A 23,906-nucleotide genomic window follows, 5' to 3' on the forward strand; every position below is an offset into this window, starting at 1 on the left:
TTGAGGGAAGGAAAAAGTCAGTGGGATTTGGAGAAAAAAGGGAATGCAGTGTACATCAGCCATAGCATAGCTGCTGGTAACAAACATGTAACTATACGCAGTATTAATACAGCAAAGAGAGAAGGGTTAATCCAAATAGAGAGTAACATATCAAACAATGCATCTCTTGGCACATACAGATGATTAGTAATTTTATGCTGATCAAATGTATCTCCAATTTTGAATAAGTTGTACTGTGAAAACAATTATATCATGTATTATTATATAAAAAATATACACTGATACACTGATGCCATCAGCACCAACACTAACCATCAAAAATATATAGTAAAATTTCTCACATGCATTATTCTAAACTAGACAATGCTAGATATGTAAAAACATGAATTATATAAAACAATAGAGTTCAACTTACATTTCTTGTCACTCTTCTCACTCTGCAAAAAAGGTCAGAAAAGTACAGTTAGATACAATTTTACAATAATTCTGTTTCTGTTAAAGTATTGTATCATGCAAACCTCATCATCTGCATCTTGGTCTGAATCAGACTCCTGTGAAGAGGAATAAAGAAAGAGAGACAAAGGATAGAGTAATTGTAACTAATAATAAATTACAATTAAAATGCCAGCTGAATTATTTTCAAACTTACCTTTGAGTATGTTGGGAGGGTTATGTTGAGGTTGCATATAGCATTGTGGTTAAGACTTCGGTACGTGCGTGGTTCCTTTGTGAAGGACAGGCGACCACATGGCTCCTGTGCTGTGTCTCTTATCTGTTCATCAATAAAACAACAATTCAGTCAATTAATTAAATGTATTCAGATTTCTGAATCTCTGAGTGAATAGAAGTTTTATAATTTCTAATCAATGTATAAGCATACTTTGATGAAAAGGGCTAGTCGGTTCTCTTTGAAGGCAAAGAAGCTGAACACATGATGCTGTCCACTCTTGGTGAGAGGCACTAGGTTTCCAAAGCAGTCAGCAAATATAGGTTTTCCCTCCAGCACCTGTGTGGGGACATGACAGCAGCTTTCATGATTCAAACAAGCCATTAACTTAATCAACTTCTCCCCTTAATTCCCATTCATTTTCTCCAGTGTCTGCTTCTATCCTTTTTTTATAGCTCCAGATTAAGTGAGAAGCTGATTCAACATTGTAACCCCATCCGCACCCGCACCCGCACCCACCCACACACACACACATACACACACACACACACACACACACACACACTGCACCTCCACATCTCGGCTACGGGCGACTTCAGTGAAGTTCTCTTGCTGCTCAAGGGTCTTATCCATTTTGTCATCAGTCATGCAGAAACAGCGTAGCCGGGCCTCAATGGGGTCCAAGGTCTTGGCAAAAATTACAAACTTGGCCATGTATGGGACACAGATGATCTCTCTGTACAGCTGAGACGCAAAACTAACAGACTCCTGAATTTGTCTGCAGTCGATCAGCCAGAACCTAACAATATTAATGAGACTTTCATTCAGTTACTGATTGATGTTACCAAGTTGTTACATAATGTTCTAGGTACTTATTGTATAATGTTTAACTCACTTAAAAGAAGGAGAGGAGGATGTTTGATCAAAATTTTAAAATACAGGACATTTGAATGCACACGTAAAAAATTGAAAGGATTTACCTTGCTGACACATTTGTGGTAAAGGAAACACATTGGTTAACAAAGGTAAGAGGTGTGGAGCCAGTGATGTCCTCCCATTGGGCAGGAGTGGTTCCACCTGAAATATAGACCGATGATTTGTTATCCAACAAATATTTTTTGTATGTATAGAAAAGAAAAATCATGGGAGGATTTTTCAAGAAATGTTACATTACATTAGTTTACAACACTTACAGAGGTAACATTTTAGGTGCTTATTATGAGTATTTCACATCACCATATGGACTGTGATATGTCAACATGTTTTTTTTATTGTTTACTGATGTTGATGATGATCTTCACCATACTTACCTGTAATACTGCAAAGCAAACGTAAGGTGGGGGTCTCCCCACTAAACACTGTGCTCTGCCCATCACTGTTAGAGCTCTTCGGAATAGGGATCGTCATGGTGATCGGTTTGTGGAACTTCCTCCTTCTTGGTTCCAGTGTGACAATTGGGCTGAATGTGGCTTTGTTACCAAGAATCCTTTTCACCACCTCAACATCAATGGGCTGAGCCTAAGACAAAGTACAAAACAACATTTCAAGGAGATAACCTTATTGATTATCTTAAACTTGGATATTCCATATGACTGACTGACTTTATCATATGGACTGATGAATGCATTTATGTACCTGTAGCCCAACTCTGATCTTCTTGGTGAGGGCTCCCTCAGGGAAGACAGCCTGGACTTGGGGCACAAGGGTGCTACTGAGGACTCCACCCTCTGGACCAATCAAATGACTGTCCTGCTTTATCCTTGACACCACAGCAAAATACTGTGGGAAGTCTCGGGTGATGATGCGACATATTCTTTTCTTCTCAAGCTCCTCAGGGGAATCAAGTTCTGTGAAGTTCAGGGATATTCAGTAGTATTAGTGGTAGTATTTGTTTGTTTTTTGTCTTACATGGCTATTGAAGAAAACACTTCTCAGACAGCCATTAAAATAACATAAATCGCCCACTGTTAATTGTTGTGAGCTCAGCACTGGTAACTATGACTGATCAAGGTCCCCAGTGTTGCTTGGAGCTTTCTGATTTCACAATTGGCATACATTCAAATATTCAATGAGTAAAAGTAATGTTGTTGTTTTTCTGTATTCTCATTCTGTGTACATCACAGTCCAGTTTCACTTACTTTCATCCATGCCATTAAGTATCTGATTCAGTTCCTCTTCAGTGAAGTCACAGTGGTGCTCCCTCCAGCTTTCTCCTGTTTCACTCCTCAAGATCACTAGCTCTCTCTCTGTGCCCCTCAGAGCAGCAAAATGAGGGATCTCTACAATCACAGGCCTACGAGGGATGAAAATGTAACATCAAATACTAATTAAACAGATATGTCAGTACAGTTTGTTGTAACAGTATGTTAGAGATAATTTTATCACATACTATGTGGTAGATGTGGTATGTGGTTGGGATATAAAATGTATGGATTGATTTATGCATCACATCATGAAAAAATAAAAACAGAGACAAACACAAAGGACAACAACACAAGATTCAGATTTCAGGCAATATACAAGATGCTAAGTCATGCTTAGTGAAATAGATAAAGAAAAAAATAACAAACAAAATCATTTGAAAACATACATTTTACATCACACACAAGAAGGAGCAGAATAAAGCAAGAAACTAATTTGGGGATTGGAACTATATATTGAGAAAACATGGGGATAACTGCACAACATAAGACAGCAAGTCAGGTGGTTTCAGACTAAGGCTGGCTTTCACTTTAATAGTACCAAGATACAAGGTACAATGTAAACAAAATAGGTAAACAAAGTAACATAATAAAAAAAAACACAAAACATTAGTTATAAGTAGCACATTATGGGAAACTCAAAACATATATAATCTCAGGTGGACATGGTGGGAAAATATGGGTAAGCATGTGATCAGGGTTCCAGGGAGTCCCCACTCATGGTCCTACCCGAGGAACTTGGTTCCTGGCGGACCCAGCTGCAGGATGCGACTGACCAGGCTCTCACCCTCATTCAGAGGGGGCGGAGCTGTGGGAAGGTGGAGCTTACTGATCCGTACGCAGCACGGAGGGGGAGTTAAGAAGAAAGTAAGAAGACAACACACAACGGTGTAACAACACACACACACACACACACACACACACACACACACACACACACACACACACACACACACACACACACACTTACCCTAGGAACTGGGCTCCAGTGGGTCCCACTTCTATGATACGACCAGCCAGACCCTCACCCTCTACCATAGGGGGCATAGAGGCCAGACGGTGTCTCTTCACCAGCCTGCACGTCACCCTCGTAGGTGCAGAACACTTTCTTGGTGGTACAATGATTCGTAGACCATTGTGACGGCAACCGCGCATGGCTCCGCCCCTGGCATCTACCATGAAGCTGACCAGAAAACTGAGGGAAAGGCCCAGGCAATAGATATAATAAATGGTTGTTAATAAATGCAGTATTTCTGGCACAGATGTTCACTTGCCTATGAGACTCCATGCAGACAAACAGTAAGAGGGATCAATTTCTGTGACACAGTTCAGTACAGATATACAAACAACATATACTAGCAGATCATTTTTAATTCAAGCCTGTTCCCTTTCAATGTTTTCAATCCTTTTCAGTGTCATTACACTGAAAAGTTTATCTGCAAGGCAGGCAGGCAGGCAAAGAGGAGGGCATTAAACAGGATTCTTTCTGGAGGATCTTATGTATGTAAGAAGCAAATACGTATGAATAATGACTACTACAATAACACAACTTTTCTGTATTTGAAATATCAACACGTGTTAACTTTTAAATGTCCATAATCAAACTGCAATGTTGGAGCTTGAAAGCAAACCATAGAGTGCAGCCAGCTGTTTCACTCAAATTATACTCTCATAGATTGCTTCAGTGAGCAATTTAACATGGATCAGCCACTTTGCTAATGACCTTTTGCAGATGCACCATGCCTGTTGACGACTGCCATTGTTGAAACAAATATATTTTCCATGTTTTTTTCATGCTGTCATACCTTCTGAACAGAAAATATAGAAGTAAATAAAATGAATCTGTTATTATTAGTTGTTGTTTTTCAAATGTATTGTTATCATGTTATTTGTAATGAAGATCTATCCAGAAAGTGGATCAGTTCTACTAACTTAAATGCAGGTGAAGAGTTTTATTATGTAGGAATTAATAGTATGAATATTGTATATCATGTTTCAGCAGATCTGCACTCTTCAATGACTCAAATCTCCAACTAGTATAAAAACAAAATGATTGAGACATATGGAATTAATAAACATACTAAAAAATGAATCCTTGAAATGGAAAATCGTGAATTCTGAAATCATGCCGGTAGTTTGGTGGGATCATTGACTGTACATAAATATGGAGACCATGTCTCTACGTCCTCCTGCTGGATACACCCCCCCCCAGCCCTCCAGCTGTTTGACAGAGGTTTGAGAGCGGCTGTCATAGCTGTCAATCATGACATTAAAAGCCCTTTTTATATCAAATAACTAATTAAAAACAACCGTATCAGAAAAATTAGGCATACCAACATGCTCTTCTTATATGCATGGGGCAGGATTTATGACCCATACTGCATCCATCTTTATACACAGTCAATGGGTGTGATGGATGGGAATGTCATTTAATTGCAGACAAGAGAAAAAATAAAGGCAATCAAGAGAGAAGAAAGAGAGAGGAGCCAGAATAAAGAGTATCACCTGCTGTTGTCATGGTCTAGGCATGGAGAGGAACGGCTAGAAGCAGAGTACAATGACACACACAATCACAATCCCAAAACACAAAAGACAAGAGTGTGCACAAAGAAGCAGCAAGAGAATACACCAAAGAGAAAGAGAGAATAAAGAACAAAAAAAGTAAAGATGAGAAAAAACAAATATACATATATACATATAAGAATGGAGGACAAAAGATAAATGTGAAGGAGAGGGGAAAAAATCTGTGAGGAAAAGTAAAATTGATTTGGAAGTGACTATAACGAATAAAAGCATGTGAAAGCTGGAGTTCCTGTTTCAAGAATTAGTCCATATCATTAGCGTCACTTTTGCATCAGGAAACAGTGTGAGTGTGTGTGAGTTTGTCTGTGTGTGTGTGTGTGTGTGTTTGTACCCAGAGTGTAGAAGACTGGAGGATAGCACCACATTATCAAGGTGCTCAGCACCCCAGCTCAGACGGAACGAGTCCTTTTCATGCTCTCTAGAGAGTGCTGACACCTAAAGATTCAACATCCCTTTAGAAAATATTCTCAAATATTCTTAATTACCATAGATTATTTTAGATTAACTTATCCAAAAAATCACAACCCAACCATTTGAGTAGAATTTAGTGCACATTTAATATAATTTGTCCTCACCTGATGACTTGCAATCATGTCTTCGATGAGAACTCTTTCGCCCTGATGGAAACTTTGGTGAATGGGAGTGTGCTGGGGCCTGTTGAAAGAGTAAGTTTAATTTTCTTTCTCTGTTTCTTTCTGTGTTCCCATGTGAATCACGTCAGGTCAGCAAACAGCAGTAGTTATGAAGACGGTATGGGTCATGCATAATCCTCTTGGTCACATTAGCTATCACTTATGAAGCAATAGTATGTATAAATGGAAACTTTTTGTAAGTGTATGTATATGTGCTCTCTGTGACCTGTCCAGGTTGTGGCTCATGTAGCTGAAGCTGTCCAGGTAGTGTCCCGGCAGAGAGTCATCTCCCAGCTCTCTGAGATCCTCTGCCCTCAGGTACTCTCCTCCGTCACCTGTCATGGTGTCCTCACCTTATAAACAGACGCGATGTTTGAAATATTATACAAAAACAAATAAAAAATTCTCATTAGAAACTTAAGTTGAAACATGTTCACTTGGCCTGGAAGATATTTCATATTGCATTCATTTAAATGTATCAACGTGATTTCCTTGTTTGTGGAAAATCAGTGCAATCTTCCATTTGAAATGACACTATGTTTGCCATAATCCAGTCCCACACCTTCTAAAACCTTCATGCAATTACTCTTCACCAATGAAATGAAACACATTTCACTCATGTTTGATAATACCTGATAAACAACAAGGTTAGATTAATGCATGTGTGCTTCACTGCATAGACTTCCTAAATGCAGACATGCCGGGTTTAAAGAAGTGAGAAGAAAATTCTCAAACTTGGTTGATATAACAAACATATGTAAGGCATTGCACACTACTATTAAAACACAGATTAGTAGCAAGGGAACAAATATTGTCCACACCAAGCTGGCAGAGCGGGAGACATTTTGCAGTACCTTCCAGCTCCACAGACATCTCAGAGAATGGCTCATCTTCAAGCCTCAGGGCTATGAAAAACAAACCTTTAAGAACTACACTCACATAGCTACATCACCCGCAATAGCAAACAAGGGCTAACAGTTTTCACCACAAGTCAATTGTGGGTTATCTAAACAGAGGAGCCTAAAAGATGTAAAATAACAAGCCAGTAAAATAAGCTCAAAATGAACCAGTAAAAAACTGTCTCTCTTGCTTTCTCTGTTCATAGTAACTCACCTTCTTCATCAGACACATCAAGCATTTCAGTCATGGTCTCTGGGACATTGAGCTTGTGTTTCTCTGTGACCATCTGATTTGACACCCATTCATAGTCATGGAAAAATATAATCAGAATAGTAAAATGTTAGTTGGCTTTTCCTGGAAATACAGCTCAAAACTATATTACATTTTTAAGTCAAATGATATCAATCATGGCGCTTACCGTTGTGGTAGTGATGACCTCCTCACTGACAACTTTCAGTGTGTCCACCACAGAGATGTAACCCAGACGCTTGGCAATCGACAGAGCAGTGTTTCCATTCTAACAGAAAGAAAGATGTAGCATTTGTGATTTGATTTCATGTTCTTATTTACTTTTTCACAAAACATTTCAGACCTAAGAATGAGCAGAGTAAATACATTTTCTTTTCTTCCTTTCTTACCACTGTAGTAGCATTGGGCTTAGCTCCATGTTGCAGCAAAACATTTATGATGTGTGTGTTCCCTTGTTGTGCTGCCTGGTGAAGTGGTGTGTATCCATTCTATACAGAAAAACAAGGAAATGTATAGTCACTGTAAGTAACTGTCACTGTGACTAACTTACAGTGACTGTAAAGTAACTTTAACTAGATTGTATCCTGTCATTGAGCTTGTAGTTTAAATTAATCCATGTTTGTACACTTGACATTTGAATTCTACCTTGGTTTTGGCATTAATGCTGGTGCCTTGCTGTAACAGGAAGTTCACCATCTTGGCATTTCCATAGTGACAGGCCACTATCAGAGACGTATATCCAAGCTGATGTGTAGAGAGGATAATGAAATGATACAGAGAAAAAGCACTTATTTTCGTATACTGCCTGATATGTCATCAGGAGGTGAAATGCATTTAAAAATTAGTCATCTTTCAAAACATGATGATTGATCTAGTTGAGTTCATTAGCAACCATTCTGTTATCCTGAATGTAGAAATATTATATAAACATTGCAATGCATCCCAGACACCAGTAGGTGGCAGATTTGACCAATATTTATGTGAGTTACTTTGTGTGAGTAACAGATTGGAGCTGTGAATTAAATTCTGTGACTAGTGACTAGTTTGTGTGTGTATGTTTGTACCTTTGTTTGCTGGTCCAAATTGGCGTCATGTTTGGTCAGTACTTCTGCTGCATTGACCCTGTCCTCTTGTGCTGTGAGGTGCAGAGGAGTCAGTCCACTCTGTAACACACAAAGCAAATAGTCATTGTTTTGTGTTTGTGTGTGGAATTACTGAGGTTAAAGGTTTTGTTTGAATTATCAAACACACACACACACACACACACACACACACACACACACACACACACACACACACACACACACACATGTATATGGGATCTATGCCTCTTTCCCCATGAGAATGTGACAAGTAAAGGTCCAACCCTCAGTTACAATCTAGCATGTTACATTAGAATCTACACTACAGTATATCAAAACAAGTGTCTGACAGAGTTTGTATCAATCACTATACACCTGCAATTGATTTTAATAATTGAACAAAAATCCAAGTGTCAAAATATGTCTGTGTTTGTGTGTGACCTTGGTTGCTGTGTTGACGTGAGCTCCTTTGCCCAGTAGCAGGCTGGCCATCTCAGCGTGTCCTTCCTGGGCTGCCAGGTGTAGAGGGCTGACTCCCTGCTTGGTCAGAACGTTTGTCTCTGCTCCATACTGCAGCAGTGATAATGCAATGTTTGTCTGGTTCTTTTTGGCTGCAATGTGGAGAGGAGTGTAGCCATTCTGGACAAAGCGGAAAGTGAGGAGTTAAATACTGGGAAATTTACAAGTTCAATTTTAAACAATTTTCAGTATTATCTCTTAAAATCAAAGCATCACTCTCAAGCTCTGAGTATGCCATCACTACTGTAATGTTAAACTCTGAAGAACACAATAAGGTTGAAAACATTTACAGTAAGAGGAGTAAAAGAGTTCACCTAAAAAGTAGTGCTGCAGTGCTATTTCACAAAAGTTATGCATCATTTCAGCATGAGAGAGTCTGAGAATGCTTTTCATGTATTTTTCTTCTTCAAAATCCTTTGTCTAACCTTTGCTGTAGCATGAGGTGATGCCCCTTTATCCAGCAGCAAGAGAGCCACCTCTTGGTTGTCATAATGAGCTGCCACATGTAACGGAGTAAGGCCATTCTGTAAGAGGAAGCAGTTCATTCAGGTTGCTATTTCTGTTATGGATGTTTGTACCTTCATAACTGGGTCGTGTTTTGTGCTTAACAGTTCTAGTCTGCTTTATAAAATGCCAAAGACACAAATGATTTCTGGTCAGGGTCTTAAAGGTTCAGTGCACTGATATTAATAACCAAGCCCTGAAATAAGCTCAATCCTTGTCTTTGAAAACTAGATCCCTCACTTTACACTGAAGTATCTTTAATCAAAATGTCTGATCCTCGGCTTACCTTGCCAGCATCATCAGGGAGAGCTTTGCGCTGAAGGAGTAGTTTTGCTACATCAAGGCTTCCATACTTAGCTGCTACATGTAATGGAGTGAATCCTTTCTGTGGAGGGAAAATAGAATATAAAGTTTGTTTCCAGCGTACAAGTCTGAACTATTTTTTTTTGTGTGTGTGTATTTAGTTGGAAGCTTATAAAAAAGTTTGTCCCATTCTCTGCTCACCTTGGTGGCCAGTGAGTGTGAGGCTCCAGCCTCCAGTAGCACTGCGGCAGTCTCTACCTGACCCTCCCTGGCTGAAATGTGAAGGGGAGTGTAGCCGTTTGTGGTGGCAGCATCTGGGTGGGCCATGTGCTGTAGCAGCAGCTGGACAATGTCTGTTTTCCCCAAACGAGATGCAATATGTAGGGGAGTCTGATCCTCCTGTGGTTGAGGAATGGAAATGTTTGTATATACAGGCAAAACAGGAGAGCAAAAAATTAGCAGGGAGAGAAGCAGATATCCAGGCAGGCTATATGAGCCTATTAAGCATGTGTTTGCAATTTAGTGGATGAAATATGCTTATTTATGATAAACAGACGGAGGGAGTCATGAACTATGATGATGCGACGATGCTGACTCACCCTGGCCATGGCATCCACCAACGCTCCATTCCTTAGCAAACAGCGAACCACTTCCATCTGACCTGCTCGTGCTGCCATGTGGAGAGCTGACTCACCACGCTGATAGGCAAAGACAGGAAACGTGTAAGCATTATGTCACTGTACTGCATAAAACACTTTGTGGTCTGTAACATAACCTGCTAGGTGGTCACACTGAGAAAACTGGTATGAACACTGAGATAAACATATACCTCTCGAAGTGTACTACTCACAATGTTACGGACATCAGGTGAAGCTCCATTCTGCAGCAAGAGTAGAACAATGTTGAGGTGTCCCATGAAGGCAGCTACATGGATGGGAGTCAGACCAGACTAGAATGAGAGAGAGAGAGAGACATACAAGAACAAGGATAATCATTATAAAATGCTAAGTGACAACAATGGCAATGCATTTTAAAGATTTCCAGATGTATGCAGGTGTCTCACCTCAGTGATGGCCTGGATGGATGCTCCATATTTAACCAATAGTTCCATCACTTTCACCCTGTTCTTCTTACAAGCGATATGTAGAGGAGTGAAACCATTCTGGTAGAGAGAGAGAAATAAACTCTGTGTATAATATACAAGTATGGGAGTGAATTGACTTTCATTTTATTACTAAGATTTAATTTTCAAGGTAAGTTGACTGTTCTCTGTGGCATTATATATAGGAATGGAAAAATATGTTGTATATTGGTACATAATCACTAGCTTTACCAGACAATTACTAGTGTCACATGCTACAGGAGACAATGTTGCTGTTTTTCTATGCTGTCAACTCATCTTTTATTCTTTCATTTGGTCATTACATTAACTGTGTGTGTATTTCTTATATGTATGTGCTTGTTTTTACTTCTTTACATGTATGTATGGGTTAATACTTTGGTGCTTGTACAGTTATCTGCAGTACGTACCAGGGCCCTAGCATTGGGGTTAGCCTTCTTGTCCAGCAGTAGCTTGGTGACTCTGTAGTGGCCACAGTGAGCTGCGACATGTAGCGCTGTGAGGTAGTCCAGTGTGACATCATCAACAGGCGCCATTTGCTGCAGCAGGAATTTCACGCACTCAACGTGGTCTCCCTGGGCTGACATGTGTAGTGGGGACAGTCCATTCTGTGGTGGACAAAAGTGACAATACATAGATGATGAAAACGTGACAAAAAAGCAGTACAACAACCTCATATGCTCATTTAAAAAAAACAACAACATTACAGTTCTGAAATTCAGGCCAGCAAAAACAACCTTTAATTACTTTATACCATCAAGTAGCTGTGGTAACCAAATCAAATAAATGTTAAAGAATAATTATGTTTCATGGTATGATAATGCTGTGTCTGGTTAGATTTATGTAGAAAAATCATTTCGTTAGAGTGAGGAAATGATCACTTGAAATACGGTTTATACTTGTTTAGAATTACGCAACCTTCTCTGATTCACCGGAGGCAAACAGTACAACAAAGTCCACTATCTCTCTAGTCATCCACACTACCCAATGTTTTTCTTGTGATGGTGAAAAAAACAAAAGAGGCAGGAAACAGACCTAGAATATCAAGTGTATCACGTGTCTCTTGACAACTTTACCCTAGATCTGATTAAAAACTACACACATTTGTTTAGTGATAGGAAAAATTCTGGTGCATGTTGGGTTAATACTGGCTGAGGTGCACAATACCTTGGTTCTAGCTAAGATTGGGGCTCCTTTCTCCAGGAGCAGCTCTACAGCTGGGTCATGTCCACTTCTGGCTGCACAGTGCAGGGGAGTCAGTCCATCCTGGGGGATAATACACAGACACAAATATTTGCAAGTGTAGTCATAAATCCAGTTTGTCTGTTTTAACAAAGTAATTGACAACTAGTAGTTCTATAACCTGTTGTTGTTGTTGTGGAGACTCACCCTGGTTTTAGCATCTATCTGAGCTCCTCTGTCCAACAGCAGGCCCACCATGTTGGTGTTGCCTCTCTTGGAGGCCACGTGGAGAGGCGTTATTCCATTCTGACAGGGAAGATGAGGAGACAGAGTTAACTACCATTCTGGGACTGGCTTGTTGGCCTTTAAGTTTTGTGGTTTGTGACAACACCATATTTTCATTATTAATTCATCTCATCAACATGTAACATACATGGAAGCAGTCCGGAGAAGGCCTAGAATCCATTTGAATAAATAGTATATTTAAATAAACCAGGCTGAGAAAGGCAAAATAGCTGAAAACATGTAGGAAATATAACCTCTGACAGACTACAGGGAAATGCAGTTTTTAGAGGTGTACAGTAGATGATTTCTACATCATTTGAAATACATTTCTTTGCAAGCCTCTAAGTGAAAACACACATCAGACTGTTGTACACAAAGTGTCTTGATGTGCTAAGAGAAGTGGAAATGGGGCTCTACCCTGGCTGTGAAGTCTACAGCAGCTCCTCTGTTCAGCAACAGGGTGGAGACATTCACGTTACCATAGTGAGCCGCGATGTGCAGAGGGGTGAACCCACTCTGTTTGACACAGACAAGGAGAGAGGAGGGAAGGAGAGAGTCAGCGGGAAATAAAAAGAGATCAAATGACAAAAAGAGGAAGGATCAGAACAATGGTGGAAACAGCAGGTGAGAAACAGCTGCAAAGGAAGAGCAAAGTGAGATAGAAGAAAACCAAGAAGAAAGAAAGAAAGAAAGAAAGAAAGAAAGGAAGAAAGAAAGAAAGAAAGAAAGAAAGAAAGAAAGAAAGAAAGAAAGAAAGAAAGAAAGAAAGAAAGAAAGAAAGAAAGAAAGAAGGGAAGGAAGAAAGAAAGAAAGAAAGAAAGAAAGAAAGAAAGAAAGAAAGAAAGGTTAGATTTTTCAGTAGCAGATACAGGAAAGAAACCTGATTCTACTGAAGCACCATTATAATGAGGCGGCATGCTGAACAAAAGAAACCAGACACATCCGTATAAGAAGCAGTAAAAATGAGCATACCCCAAAATAGCACATGCAATACATAATGCATGCAAAAACCCTGTAATCCTGCCATGCTAGCTAAAAAAATAAAAAAAAAATTGTGGAAGAAAATAAAATGAAAACAGTCACAAAAGCAACAACAACAACAAAAAAACTCTTCAAAATAAACAATATTAAAAACCAAGCTGAAATACACAAAGCAACTATTCACTAGGTGTATCTGCTGACGGAAAAATGGACATTTATATACAAGCTATACATTATATATAAATATCTACAGTACACAGTTGTAGATGGGTTTACTCCTTACCTTCCCATTCTGATAGACATGGTGCAATTTAATTAAAAAACAGAGTTAACTTAAAGATTGACAACGTGTTTCAGAGAGAAAAAACAATATCAAAGTGCTTGGAAGTACACATGCTGTAGGCTATGTAGAGAAAAAGAACAATAAATAATATGAAGTGGAAATTGACAGCTGCTATAATGGAGTGCTGCCAGTGTTTCAGTTAAGTATAATATAACTTTAAACTTTTAAAGAATGATTAATTAATTAAAAACTGTAAATTAAAGAAATAAATAACAGATAATTGATATAGTAGTTAAAATGCAATAAACCTACATTCTCTGGGATACATTACATTAATATAACACAGTGTGTTTAACGGTTAGCCATGCAGGAGTGTAAAGTACAGCATTGTCAGCTGCATGCATTCATATTAATTGTACACAATTCTGACATGCAGGATTTCATTAAGTCCCCACTAAATAAGGTAAAGACCAGGACATAAACAGCTGAAAGAGATGGTCAGAAGTGACAAAAAGGAATAAAGTGAAGCTGTGATAAGTCTGTATACCTCTGTGGTTCTATTGACCATCATCTGGTTAGGATGCATAAAGAGAGAAAGGGGGAATAGGGTGTTGGGTTGTTAGGGAAAGGGCTTTTCACAACACACAATACACAGGGTAAGTTTTAAGGTCACACACATAGAAAACAAAAAGCAAAGACAAGGAAGCAAACAACAAAATACTCATAGAAAGGCCATGTCATCAATATTATGTTTCTAAATTGACATCTTAAAATTGATAAAATTAGTAAAATTTTGACATGAAAAATAATCCATTCAGCCAGGTACTTTATCAAACACTTCTTTTTTGTCTTCCTGCTGCTTTTGTTGAAAACTGTCATCTTCCCACATGCTTCCCTCAATTCCTCCTCTTGCACTTCACCCTTCCGGTCTCTCCCTCAATTTCTCCCTCACCTTAGATTGGACATCAGCGTTGTGGTCATTTTGGAGCAGCAGTGCAGCAGACTTGGTATCGTCCTTACGGGCTGCAATATGCAGGGCTGGGAGGCGTACTTTGCCCTTTGTGTCATGCTCCAACAATAGGGAGACCACTGAGTTGTGGCCCTGCTGGAGCGAGATTGCCAGTGGAGTGAAACCATCCTGGCAGAGCAGAAGAGAGGAAAATAAGAAAACCAAGGTTAAAAGAGTGAAACCAATTCAGAGAAAAAGAGAGGAAAATGTGACTATAAGTTAAATTAGAAACTATGTTTATTATAATTTGTACAGTTCAACACATGCACAGGTCCTTTTTCACACAAACTTACCTCTGTTGCAATACTTTGGTTCCCTTCATTTTCCAACAGGTATCTCACCACCTCCAAGTGATTCTCTTGGGATGCCATGTAGAGTGGAGTGAAGCCATTCTGTAGAGACAACACATGCATAAAGAGTTACTAAATGTCATATACTTACAAACTTTTTCTCGTTAAATACATAGTCTAATTCTCACCTGTGACTGAGCATTGACATCTGCTCCTCTCTTTACCAGTAGTCGGACTACCTCTTTCTGCCCAGCCAATGAGGCAATATGGAGGGCAGTATTTCCTTTCTGCAAAATGAAAAAAAGGGTTGAGGGCACCAGCTAAATATGTATGCATATATCCTGTGTGTGTGAGAGAGTGCGTTACATATGAGTATGTCATTTGTGTGTGTGTGTGTCTCATTTGGTTAAAAGAGATGTAAGAGAAGTATAACACTGGATTGATACAGAAAACCAAAAAATGATAACAGAAACATTTTTTGTACATTTTTCTTTTTTTCAACTGACTGTTTAATACCAAAGGCCAAATTCTTGTCAGTCCAGGGATATGGGGGGCAGGGTGACAAATTCCTTGTTGGCTGTTTAGTAATACTAGCTGCTAAGGCTACATGACATGAGACATTCATAGAGTCACACTCCGTACACCTTGCCAAGCAGCTTTCCAGAAACTCATTCCTGTCATGATGCAATGGGGAGTCTAATGTGACCTGTTTCCAATCCAAAGTCTTGGAGCAACTCATGTAAATGTTGTCATGATTGTTATCAAAATTTTAAAGAAAGCCAGACATTCAACGGAAAGAATCCAAAAACACATTCGAGATAATACATTGAAAACATCAGGAATATCACAAACATCTTCACCCACTAACTTTTTATTTTTTTATTTTTACTTTGTGGATACCAAGTTTCAGAATTAAATTCTTTGCACATGGTTTTCTCCTTCTTAAATCACCCTCATGTCTATCACGACCCTTGTGAATCAAGTTTCAAAGTTTAAGTGGGAGTGAGATTCCATGAAGTGATTTACACAGTACTGCACAACTGATACCACTATATATTCATGTGTATCCACACTCTCTCCAGATGCTTGATCAGCCTTATTCTCTTTTTGACTTTCTGTCATCTAGATGTCACTCTCCTCTGTCCCTTTATTTCCATTTATCTTACACCATAATTTAGTACTGACATCAAAACTGGGAAGCTTCAGTCAAGTTGGTTTTATTTTCATAGCACAAATTCACAAATTTGTGACTTATCATCGTCCATTCTTAGACCTGCAGTGTGGATAAAGTAAAAAGGATAAGATAGAAGATCTTGTGTAGCTGCAATAGCTATGCAGAGTGCAGTAGAACTCTGAAATATGATCTTCATATCTGAAAATAAAATTGGTAAAAGCTTTATGACAATGCAGATATGCGTGTACCTTTGTGGCAGAGTCAACAGGTGCTCCTCTCTCCAACAGTTCCTCTACTAAATCCTTGTGTCCCTCTTTAGCTGCCAGATGTAGTGCATTCAGACCATTCTGAAAAGAATAAAAACAAAACATCAATGCAAGATTTTGAGAAAATAATGTAGCAAAGAGAGTGGCACTCATAGAATTACGCTACAGATATCAAGCGCCACACCTTACATCATAAGTGCTAGAAGATGCAGGGAGTGGACACAGAACATCAACAACTACAGATTCAATTGCAAATGACCCACGTGAAGCTTGTAATATTAAGCTAAATTGTATATAATACATGATGAGGCAATAAAATGAGATGTGCATTACACTGTACAGCATTTTTTATTGTCAGCATAATGAACAAACAGGCTGATGGTCAATATTGCAACATAAAAACAATATTACATGCGGAAGGATTTTTTTCCCAAACAATATTAGGATAGGAACATTATAAAATAAAATATTCGTAAATGTTTCTATGGATAAAATATGCACTTAAATTAACACACATCAAATGATTTACAATTCTTGAAGAATGTATATTTCTACAAATGTTCAGCAGTCAGGAATTCAACACAAAAACATGATTGATTTCTCAGACAGGCTTGGTGTGACCATTATATCAAACACCTTTGATCCATCAACCAGAGCTACAGGTGAGCAGCAGCACAGGAGGAGGAAAGTTGAGTAAATGTTTCACTATCTGCCAGGCAACCACAACTCACCTGACAGACAGACTTATATAAACACACAAAAAAGATTCACCTCATCATCCTCTTCCTCCATTGCACCCCGTGTCCCCCTGAAATCCGCAATCTAGAAGAGTACTTCAAATTGTGACCTCGTTTGTATCCCTCAGATTTGTCGCTCCTTTTTTCACACCAAATGTCAATCTCTCTCTGTCTTCTCTCTTCTCTTCTCCTTTGTAATCTTTCTTTGCTTTTTTCTATATTTTGCCTTCTTAAATTGTGCTCCAGCTATCAGCAGTGGTCCTTTGCTTTCCTCAACAGCCCTCCTGGTTTAGATCCAAAATTCTCTTCCATGCAGGCTCTATCACATGGGTTACAGAGATGGACTGTGCCTCCTGGCTCCAGAGACTCCCCTGGCACTGATGTAAAGAGGGGCCGTTATGTTGCTAACACTTCTATCATTTCCCCCTTCCTTCCCTTGCGCGCACTTACAATACACATGCACGCACGCACGCACGCACACATGCACACACACACACACACACACACACACACACACACATACTGAGTCGCCAAATGCCAAACAGCCAAAGGGGTGTCATGTTTCTGCACAGTCATAGAGGGCATGTAGGACACACACACACAAACATGGATACTCATATTTAGAAGCTACTGAAAATGTCAACCTTTCAAAAAGGAAAAAAAGGAGGACGTTCCTCAGAGGCCAAAGTATGTTGGTGAGTGTCTAGAGTGAGAGACTCTGTCGAAGACGTGTAATATGACTTTAAAAGGGTACATCTGAGAGCCCCCTCCTGTTCTGTCCATGTCCTAATATGACATTTAAAATATATGTTTTCATGTAAGTTCCTAATGAGCTTGCATTGGAGAATTTTGGACTTGTATTTTCCTTTTATTTGAAAGCCATAACAAGCCTCCTGCTAGAAAGCTAACTTAGCAAAGAAGGCCATTAGATGGGGTTGTGCTGGATACAGCAAATCATCTAAAGAACTATTATTTTTTATCTCTTCCCACACCACACACAGGGAGTCAACTTGCAATTTAAACTCAACTTGAACACTAACCATCTAAAAATAAATAAATTCATTGTTTCGCCTATAAAATGTCTTAAAATTGCTTGATCAAAATGTAAAGATACTTAACTCAATAATATAAAATAGAGAAAAGTAGGAAAAAATTAATGAAACTTATATTTCAATTCTGTATTACAATTAATTAATTGTCTAGTCTAAAAACATATATCATATAATAATAATCATATAATGAAAAATGTCCATCACATTTTCCTAGAGCCACAGGTGACATTTTCAAATTGCTCATTTAATCAGATTAAGAGCCCCCAAAGATATTCCAGTTACAACAAGATAAAATAGAAAACAAGTTGGAACCAGTATATCATCGACATTTTTCCTTGTTAAATGACTTAATCAAAGTGTTGTCAATTTTTTTTTTGTGTGTGGATGAACTGACATATTAATTGAGTAATCATCATCATTACCACAGTCATCACATGTTATAAGTGTGGTTACTGTATACTGAGCTGGAGATGCTCTTCGTAATCTGCTATGTTTGTCTGGTTGCACTGCCAATGCTTCCAATGCTTCCACTTAAATAAACCATACGGTCACATTAACCAGTCAGTCAGTCCGTCAGTCAGTGACATTCTCACTGCAGATATCAGAAGACAAGAATCCGCTTCCAAACTCAAGACATAATGCTCTTTGTTGCAGTGTGAACATGTAGAAAGTCACACGTTCCGGCTATACACAGCCGTTCTGAAATGCCAGCCTCACTGACACAGCAAAAATTATGCAATCTTAGATTGGAATGTTTCAATCTCATTTCAACCAATGTGTATTCAGGAAAGACAAGCAAAACCCACAACATACACATAAACTCACTCACTCACTGGATGAATGTTGGAGGAAAAAGAGCAAATAATGTAATATTGTAAAATGCATGCAGATTAAAGAGTAATATCACTCACCAAGGATTAACATTTGGGTAGATTATGGGGGCCTTTAATTGTAAGGACAGAAACTGAACAGCTCACATTGACACAAACACACACACACACACACACACACACACACACACACACACACACACACACACACACACACACACACGCACACTCATATATAACAATCTCTCACACACACAATATGTAATTCAGCTGGCTCAAAGTGACTACAGTGATATCTAAATTAAATCTATGTTGTGTGTCTATGTTCACAAAGGGACACTGCCAGAAACTGCTAATAGCTGAGAGATCAGTTCAGCATAGAAGGTGTTTTGTTTGTCTCATTCATAAAATCTATTAAGAAGGATAGCTGGACTCTGATTCTGGCAAGCAAGGAAAGTATCTCTGTCTCCTTCTTGGACTACCTTGGACAGCGTGTTCCGCTTGGTGACAGATTCTGGCCCCTCACTACCTTGCTGCTGCTTTCTAGGATCTGGCTATTTGGTTATAAATGAACACATACGCCAAGGGTAAAAAGTCCCATGCAGCATGCAAGCATCTCCTGCTGACTTGTGGATACACAGTTTGACCCAAGTTAAAAACCATGAAACCATGATTAGAAACCATGACATCATATTCATTTTAGGATACATTTCCGGAATCCAACTAATATAGTTAACACCGTAACACAGTTTGTAAAACTGTATAGATGTTAGCCCTGCATAATAGTGTTTAAGTAATAAAACTGTAATATTTGCAGATTAACACAAATACATTGTGTACTTGCAGATTATATTGAAACATATGCCCTTCCTTCATTTTAAAATCACTGCAGATCAATTGATTGCTACTTCCAATTAACCAGATTGCACATTCATAATAATAATAATAATTTAATCTCTGCTGATGCTCTTATCAGCAGGGCTCTGACTACTGACTTTAATGCTAACAGCAGTATTACAGATAATGGCTCTGTAATTGTGTGGAGTGCTTTTCCACAGACATGATTCCGATCCACTTATTGCCTTGAGAGCAATTTTGCTGCTAATCATGAGTTACAAAATACTTTTAAATGATCATCCAGGCATCATATTTCACACTGTGTGTAGTGTTAGCTTGACATGGTCATCAAGGAAGAACTCCTCATCTTCCATCAACACAAACAAATGTATCAGGTTAGAAGCAAACCCTCCTTGGTAGTTTAGTAATAGTCAGCAATATCCTGGATCTATTTGATTCTACAAGTACACAAGTAAAATGCCAGTATTTATAATCAAACTCCTTCACCAGAATGTCATGCTGCTGTTGTGTTAGATAGACCACATCCTAAATCCTAAATCCATCAACAATAACCTTTCAAACAGGAGGTGAATGTGTGGGGACTTACCATAATTATGTTACCACCATAGCACAGCAGTCTGAACACTAATGATTATTTCCATTTATTAATAATCTGTCACTTATTAAGTGATGAGTTGTTTGATCTATAGAATGCCAGAAAATTGTGAAAAATCTCAATCTGTGTTTTACAAACCTTAAGATGCAACCTAATACATAATCTAATCACATACATTTTAGCATTTTCTCTTAAAATATATAGGTGATCGCAATATTAAAAGCAATTAATCAATTATCAAAACAGTTGTTAAATATTTTTCTGCCCATCGGCTAGTCAATTAATCAACTATTCATTGCAGCTCTAAAGGTACTTACTATTACTATATATCACTGTTTAAGGACAGCTAAACCAACTGTCAAACCACACACCTAGAGGTACAGTTTATGCAACGCACTCATGTGGGACTCTGTTCATGTATATGTGTAAATGCATGCGTGGTAATGCATTTAATCATGTGTGTATGTTGTGTATGAACACATTGCACTGTCTGAAATACAGATTTCACACATAACTGCAATGTAAACACTAACAACACTGACAAGAAAAATGTTTAGGACCAAATGTGTCATAAATATATATATCACTGTAATTTGCTACATCAGTGCTCAAATACACAGTAAAATGAGCTACAGGGTCAATGTCAATGTCATGAACAACTGAGTGATATTTGTTTATTGTGACTTCCTAAAAGAATCACTCCTACTGTTGTATAGTACAGTGGCTTTTCACCTTTTCACTCTAAACACAGTCACACACACACACAGTGTGAGCATCACTGGGATATAAATGAAAATGTCACCCACATGTTTGGTCACCTGACAAGGGCTCAAATGTAATCATCTGACCCTTGACAGATACTATGAAGGGCAGGGCTCTCCTGTTGCAGGGAGAGAGGTGCAACTGTGTGTGTGTGTGTGTGTGTGTGTGTGTGTGTGTGTGTGTGCGTGCGTGCGTGCGTGTGTGTGTGTGTGTGTGTGTGCATGTGCGGTATAGCAGCCCTGAATAGTGAGGCTTCCCACTTGATAAACAAAATAAAGCCCATGGTGCCCATGACAACAAATAGTAGGGCTATGGGTGGGCAGCGGCCACTTCCTCTCCAACCAATTACAGCCTAGCGTATAAATAGTTCCTAATTCCTAATTAAATTGCTTTCAAATTACAAAAGGCCAACAGTAATGAGACAGTAGAAAGTATGAGGAACAAATGATATCCACGGTCTCTCTTACACACACACACACACACACACACACACACACACACAGTCACGTAGCCACTCTCCCTCTCCACCTTTAAGCTACCTTGTGACTACTGTAAATCATAATGATATAAACAGGCCAGGGGGTGTGTACTGAGATCTAGAGATTCAGTAAGGTATTTTGCACTCTCCTCTCTCCCTACTCCTTAGAGGAATGTGAGTGGGTGGGTGTGAGGGGTAATAACAGCTGTTAGAGGGATGTAGAGCCGTGAAATACAGCTAGGATTGGAAGGAAGAATGGGTGTGGTGGGGGGAAGTGGGAGGGGACTAATTGTAGATCAGAGGGTGATAATGATCTTGTAAGGGGGGCTTGCAGGTTAAGGTATGTGCTGACTTAACTTGTTTGTATGATGCCACCATGACACAGCAGAGTGAAGGTTATATTCAGCAGATTTGACAGGCAGACTCTGACTTACTGCTGTGATAGTGACATGCATTGAATTTGCTATATGTTGGCTGGAATGTGGATGATGATTTGACTATTTAACAGCAGATTTAAGAAAATATATCACTGGTTTGCCAATTCTGGGCCAGATGTGATCATTGTTAACAGTCAAAAATGTTACAATACCACTGTTGTAAAATGGACATAATGGGTGTTTCCTTGCCTAAAAATAGACAAAAACTAGATTAAAGCTTATAAGAAGAGCATAGAAATACACTGAATAAGAATAACTGTTATGTAGTTCCATCACAACACAAAGACAATATCTAAATATAATCTTGCTGCCAATATCAACACTGATGCAAACTGAAAGCAGTTCTTTACCAAATAAAAATGCACATCTAAGGATAGCAATGTAAATCCTTCAATGATTTTGTGATAATATAGTTTGATACTATACATAGAGTATTCTGGCATATAAATAAGAGTTTTGAACCATATATTCCTTCCTCATAAGGTCAATAACAAACACAGCAGTCATATTCAGTTTCAAAAGGTAGCGCAAGAGTAACAATGCACATCACACGTAACAGCATAAATGGAAATCTCATGAAGCAACAGTTGCAACAGTAGAAGTAACGTACTGGATCTTCCTTACCTGGTTACAGGTGCTTATGTCGACTCCATTTTTCAGGAACTCAAGGACTTTATCAATGTTTCCCGCTCTGGCAGCTCGCAGGAAACTGGTGTTGCTGTCCGACTAGAGCGATAAAGACAGATTGGAGCCAATATTAGAGACAGTAATACATGCCATGCTTGTTTAGTTTGTTATCGTGTTATTTCTGGTGTACTTATTAAATTTTCATTCAGAAAACATTGAGGTTATGCTGCTGGTACTGTGTATTATAAGCAATAGCTTTTTTTAACTAACACATACACAAAAACAATAATCAACAATATCAAAAGTTTGATTTCTATATACATTCCATTCCATTAGTGTTTTTGTCTTGGTTGTATTTACCTACACATCTAAATAAAAAAAAAATTTAAAAAAATGATTTAAAAAAATGGATGTAGCATGTTATTGTTGTGCCACATGGGAATGTATTTGATATGGTTGATAGATTGACTTGTATAACGGGTTAAGAGTGTTTTATGGGAACTAGAATTTATGCTCGTATCAATAGCTTGTCTGAGTAGGACAGTCTAAATTTAAACACCAGACGTTCAGGCTGCAGAAACAGCTGCCAAACACACACAGACACACAAGACAGCAAATAAATGTAGCCTTGTGTTTTGCTGACTGTATGTGCATGTACACATTGACTTTTATACATTCACACTAAAGTCCCCCCAAAATGTTGACCTAGTTCTTTCTAAGGATATAAGCAAGGTATAACACTATCCACAGGGCCTCTTCCTCTGACCTGAATCGAATATTGACTGTAAACACTCCTCAAGACAACCTGAGGCTCCTCACCATTTTACTGTTACATACCCCACAACTGTCAGCACAAATATCTCTCTAAAACAGTATGAGACTTTAGAGGCCAAGTGATATTTGATGGCATTTTTGAGGCCAGTACCTATACTGAATATGTCTTCATTTTTGTGATTGATTCCTAAGTTTCAATTTATAATGATTTGTGACAAGGATATACAATATGTAAAGATTTTTTACTGCTAAATAATAAACTAAAAGCTGACACACTGTAGTAAAGTAAGATCACAGTCAATTTTGAAGTTCACTGAAAATGAAAGTATTCTAAATAATGAAGGAAAGAACATTTATCTGCCAACATTTATACCAATTCTGCAAGTTAAGTTAATATCACTGAATAATGATACTTTTTAAACCTGCTGACACATTTAGTGCTTAAATAAATGATAATCGCTGATTATTTTATGAATAATGGGATTACTAATTTAGTCTACAAAAATGTCAGGAAATAGTGAAAAAA

At 38.5% G+C, this 23,906-nt stretch overlaps 1 protein-coding gene across 1 annotated transcript in view; it reads right to left on the reverse strand.

Moving 5' to 3' along the window:
* Positions 1-23,906, reverse strand: part of LOC128365885 (ankyrin-2-like) — a 115,782-nt gene that overhangs the window by 69,509 nt on the left and 22,367 nt on the right. The window contains exons 2-40 of the mRNA XM_053326506.1: positions 22,604-22,705; positions 16,213-16,311; positions 14,979-15,077; positions 14,794-14,892; positions 14,444-14,629; positions 14,039-14,062; positions 13,492-13,500; positions 12,645-12,743; positions 12,150-12,248; positions 11,928-12,026; positions 11,171-11,368; positions 10,704-10,802; positions 10,491-10,589; positions 10,240-10,338; positions 9,842-10,039; positions 9,624-9,722; positions 9,259-9,357; positions 8,756-8,953; positions 8,297-8,395; positions 7,878-7,976; positions 7,622-7,720; positions 7,402-7,500; positions 7,197-7,269; positions 6,938-6,988; positions 6,310-6,436; positions 6,027-6,105; positions 5,783-5,886; positions 5,374-5,409; positions 3,839-4,063; positions 3,598-3,696; positions 2,806-2,960; positions 2,303-2,514; positions 1,978-2,185; positions 1,648-1,744; positions 1,238-1,466; positions 881-1,006; positions 650-772; positions 519-551; positions 416-437 (exon numbers count right to left, since the gene is read on the reverse strand). Coding sequence (XP_053182481.1) covers positions 416-437; positions 519-551; positions 650-772; positions 881-1,006; positions 1,238-1,466; positions 1,648-1,744; positions 1,978-2,185; positions 2,303-2,514; positions 2,806-2,960; positions 3,598-3,696; positions 3,839-4,063; positions 5,374-5,409; positions 5,783-5,886; positions 6,027-6,105; positions 6,310-6,436; positions 6,938-6,988; positions 7,197-7,269; positions 7,402-7,500; positions 7,622-7,720; positions 7,878-7,976; positions 8,297-8,395; positions 8,756-8,953; positions 9,259-9,357; positions 9,624-9,722; positions 9,842-10,039; positions 10,240-10,338; positions 10,491-10,589; positions 10,704-10,802; positions 11,171-11,368; positions 11,928-12,026; positions 12,150-12,248; positions 12,645-12,743; positions 13,492-13,500; positions 14,039-14,062; positions 14,444-14,629; positions 14,794-14,892; positions 14,979-15,077; positions 16,213-16,311; positions 22,604-22,705 — 4,399 coding nt within the window. The remainder of the gene's footprint in view (positions 1-415; positions 438-518; positions 552-649; positions 773-880; positions 1,007-1,237; positions 1,467-1,647; positions 1,745-1,977; positions 2,186-2,302; positions 2,515-2,805; positions 2,961-3,597; positions 3,697-3,838; positions 4,064-5,373; positions 5,410-5,782; positions 5,887-6,026; positions 6,106-6,309; positions 6,437-6,937; positions 6,989-7,196; positions 7,270-7,401; positions 7,501-7,621; positions 7,721-7,877; positions 7,977-8,296; positions 8,396-8,755; positions 8,954-9,258; positions 9,358-9,623; positions 9,723-9,841; positions 10,040-10,239; positions 10,339-10,490; positions 10,590-10,703; positions 10,803-11,170; positions 11,369-11,927; positions 12,027-12,149; positions 12,249-12,644; positions 12,744-13,491; positions 13,501-14,038; positions 14,063-14,443; positions 14,630-14,793; positions 14,893-14,978; positions 15,078-16,212; positions 16,312-22,603; positions 22,706-23,906) is intronic.

This window comes from Scomber japonicus, chromosome 2 (assembly GCF_027409825.1).
Source record: "Scomber japonicus isolate fScoJap1 chromosome 2, fScoJap1.pri, whole genome shotgun sequence".
Taxonomy (NCBI): domain Eukaryota; kingdom Metazoa; phylum Chordata; class Actinopteri; order Scombriformes; family Scombridae; genus Scomber; species Scomber japonicus.